We start from the raw sequence: 3,795 nt of genomic DNA on the forward strand, positions 1-3,795 counted from the left end.
CACATCAATGCGAACTGTGGCAAAAAGGTTTGCTGTGTCTGTCAGCGTAGTGTCCCGAGCATGCAGGCGCTACCAGGAGACAGGCCAGTACATCAGGAGACGTGGAGGAGGCCGTAGGAGGGCAACAACCCAGCAGCAGGACCGCTACCTCCGACTTAGTGCAAGGAGGTGCACTGCCAGCGCCCTGCAAAATGACCTCCAGCAGGCCACAAATGTGCATGTGTCTGCTCAAACGGTCAGAAACAGACTCCATGAGGGTGGTATGAGGGCCCGACGTCCACAGGTGGGGGTTGTGCTTACAGCCCAACACCGTGCAGGACGTTTGGCATTTGCCAGAGAACACCAAGATTGGCAAATTCGCCACTGGCGCCCTGTGCTCTTCACAGATGAAAGCAGGTTCACACTGAGCACATGTGACAGACGTGACAGAGTCTGGAGACGCCGTGGAGAACGTTCTGCTGCCTGCCACATCCTCCAGCATGACCGGTTTGGCGATGGGTCAGTCATGGTGTGGGGTGGCATTTCTTTGTGGGGCCGCACAGCCCTCCATGTGCTCGCCAGAGGTAGCCTGACTGCCATTAGGTACCGAGATGAGATCTTCAGACCCCTTGTGAGACCATATGCTGACACATGCACATTTGTGGCCTGCTGGAGGTCATTTTGCAGGGCGCTGGCAGTGCACCTCCTTGCACTAAGGCGGAGGTAGCGGTCCTGCTGCTGGGTTGTTGCCCTCCTACGGCCTCCTCCACGTCTCCTGATGTACTGGCCTGTCTCCTGGTAGCGCCTGCATGCTCTTGACACTACGCTGACAGACACAGCAAACCTTTTTGCCACAGTTCGCATTGATGTGCCATCCTGGATGAACTGCACTACCTGAGCCACTTGTGTGGGTTGTAGACTCCGTCTCATGCTACCACTAGAGTGAGAGCACCGCCAGCATTCAAAAGTGACCAAAACATCAGCACAGAGAAGTAGTCTGTGGTCACCACCTGCAGAATCACTCCTGTTTTGGGGGGTGTCTTGCTAATTGCCTATAATTTCCACCTTTTGTCTATTCCATTTGCACAACAGCATGTGAAATTTATTGTCAGTCAGTGTTGCTTCCTAAGTGGACAGTTTGATTTCACAGAAGTGTGATTGACTTGGAGTTACATTGTGTTGTTTAAGTGTTCCCTTTATTTTTTTGAGCAGTGTATTTTATTATTCTACAATGTAGAAAATAGTAAAAATAAAGAAAAACCTTTGAATGAGTAGGTGTGTCCAAACTTTTGACTGGTACTGTATGTGTACATGCTGTACGTATATTCTAATTCATCAAACTTGAGCTAAGATTAAGTTTTTTATGATGGATTCACAAAATGAAGCACCTGATAAAGGAACACATTTCAAACATCCACAATATTTCACAATATAGCATTTCCAATAGTAAAATACTAAGGGGTAAATCTTAAATTTAGAAAGGTTTTGTGAGATCAACAAAATGCACACTTTACAATTGCGAAGGTGTGATTTTTTTTTTATTGTTAAAACCCTTTCACAAAGGCTCATTGTTACAGTACTTTGTTCTTTTGAGAGACATGTGTCCCTGGACATGTGGACAGACCTCAGTGCTCTATGGCCCTCTATTCCATGTTGCTGAGTCAGGGGTTGGTACAATGGGGTTCACAGGTATAAAAAGAAAGGTTTTAAACCAGTAGGATAACAGTTCCCCAGCAAGAGCAGCAGCAGCACAGAGAGACAAAATGACCTCTACCGGCATGAACATGAACGGCAGAGTAAGTATTATATTTAGTGTATTTATTAATATAAATGTTCCGAGCTTGTTAGACTGAGTGCACTTTAGTACTCTAGTGTCAGAGCACAAGGCAACCTTAATCCCAGAAAGCTGATTGTCAGTGGGATTGGGCAAGGCCCAACATGTAGCATTGTCTTTTTGTATGTTTGAATGGTGAACAGAAATGATTCTTGCTTATTTTCAGATCACCTTCTACGAGGACAGGAACTTCCAGGGTCGTTCCTATGAGTGCAGCAGCGACTGCCCTGACATGTCCTCCTACCTGAGCCGCTGCCAGTCCTGCAGGGTTGAGAGCGGATGCTTCATGGTGTACGACCGCCCCAACTACATGGGAAACCAGTGGTTCATGAAGAGGGGAGAGTATTCTGACTATCAGCGCATGATGGGAATGACCGATATCAGGTCCTGCCGCATGATCCCCATGGTAAGCACAAAAACTTTCAGTTTGATGCCTCTTCTAGCTTTTTTGATCTATGTCCATTACTCAATTTGTCTACAATCAGTGATACTCCATAACACATTTTTTAGGAACGTTCCAGTGCTTTTGAGCTGTGCAGATTTCTCCCTAAAACATGTTGTTCATCGTGTTACAGCACAGAGGATCTTTCAGGATGAGGATCTACGAGAGGGAGAACTTTGGAGGTCAGATGCACGAGATGATGGACGACTGTGATAGCATCATGGATCGTTACCGCATGAACAACTGCATGTCCTGCAACGTTATGGACGGCCACTGGCTCATGTATGAGCAGCCCCAATACAAAGGCAGGATGATGTACATGAGACCTGGAGAGTACAGAAACTTTAACCAGATGGGCATGGGCATGAGGTTCATGAGCATGAGACGTATCAACGAGTCCTGTTACTAGATATAGCTTTTACTGATACAAATACGAGAAGCCAGTGAACAAATACAAGAAGCCAGTGAATAAAAACATTGAAAAAAGGGACATCTTGCAAATTGATTTTTTACACTTAACCTGAACCCATGTCATCTAGGTCAACATGTAGCACTTTCCTAAGCCATTCTCAACAATGAAACGTTTTAAATCATCTCAAAGAAAATAAATGTCAGTTGACAAAGATATTATTGTTCTAACATTAAGCTACTCAACATGGCAGATTCTAAATCAAATTGAGAGGAAAGACATTTACATATTTTGCATAAACTCAAAAACAGACTCAGCACCCTGTTCCAGAAATTCAAACTTCGAATAGAAAACGTATGCTGTTAAATAAGCAATATTTAAACAGCAAATTGGACAATATTACCTAGTGTTGATTTTCAGTGTTACATTTCTAGTGTTGATTCAGGTGTTAAATTAACTCTAAGTGTTAAATTAGCACGCAGTGGTGTAAAATAACCCCAGTGTTGGTGTTAATAACCAATGTTGAGTCTGAGTGATTGTGTCAGTTTTACTATGTGGAGAGTAAAACATTCCAATCAAAACCACAGCCCCCGGGGCTTCCCGGGTGGCGCAGTGGTCTAGGGCACTGCATCGCAGTGCTAGCTGTGCCACCAGAGTCTCTGGGTTCGCGCCCAGGCTCTGTCGCAGCCGGCCGCGACCGGGGGGTCCGTGGGGCGAGGCACAATTGGCCTAGCGTTGTCCGGGTTAGGGAGGGTTTGGCTGGTAGGGATATCCTTGTCTCATCGCGCTCCAGCGACTCCTGTGGCGGGCCGGGCGCAGTGCGCGCTAACCAAGGGGGCCAGGTGCACGGTGTTTCCTCAGACACATTGGTGCGGCTGGCTTCCGGGTTGGAGGCGCGCTGTGTTAAGAAGCAGTGCAGCTTGGTTGGGTTGTGCTTCAGAGGACGCGTGGCTTTCGACCTTCGTCTCTCCCGAGCCCGTACGGGAGTTGTAGCGATGAGACAAGATTGTAATTACTAGCGATTGGATACCATGAAAATTGGGGAGAAAAGGGGATAACATTTTTTTTAAAGAAGAAAAAAAAATAAAAGAAAACCACAGCCCCATCATTATCAGAATTCCAGCATGCTCT

The 3,795-nt window shown here is 46.2% G+C and overlaps 1 protein-coding gene across 1 annotated transcript; it reads left to right on the forward strand.

Moving 5' to 3' along the window:
- Positions 1 to 1,676: 1,676 nt before the first annotated feature.
- Positions 1,677 to 2,745, forward strand: LOC129855031 (gamma-crystallin M2-like). Its single transcript, XM_055922279.1, has 3 exons — positions 1,677 to 1,775; positions 1,980 to 2,219; positions 2,389 to 2,745. The coding sequence occupies exons 1-3, from the start codon at positions 1,743 to 1,745 to the stop codon at positions 2,662 to 2,664; spliced, it is 549 nt and encodes a 182-aa protein (XP_055778254.1). The 5' UTR covers positions 1,677 to 1,742; the 3' UTR covers positions 2,665 to 2,745.
- Positions 2,746 to 3,795: the final 1,050 nt, after the last annotated feature.

This window comes from Salvelinus fontinalis, chromosome 5 (assembly GCF_029448725.1).
Source record: "Salvelinus fontinalis isolate EN_2023a chromosome 5, ASM2944872v1, whole genome shotgun sequence".
Lineage (NCBI taxonomy): Eukaryota > Metazoa > Chordata > Actinopteri > Salmoniformes > Salmonidae > Salvelinus > Salvelinus fontinalis.

What these genes read in the sequence shown, in the direction of transcription:
- LOC129855031 (XM_055922279.1), top strand. Translation starts at nt 1,743, where the DNA reads ATGACCTCTACCGGCATGAACATGAACGGCAGA. An exon ending in GCATGAACATGAACGGCAGA is followed by an intron (nt 1,776 to 1,979) that starts GTAAGTATTATA and finishes GCTTATTTTCAG; the next exon opens with ATCACCTTCTACGAGGACAG. An exon ending in CCTGCCGCATGATCCCCATG is followed by an intron (nt 2,220 to 2,388) that starts GTAAGCACAAAA and finishes ATCGTGTTACAG; the next exon opens with CACAGAGGATCTTTCAGGAT.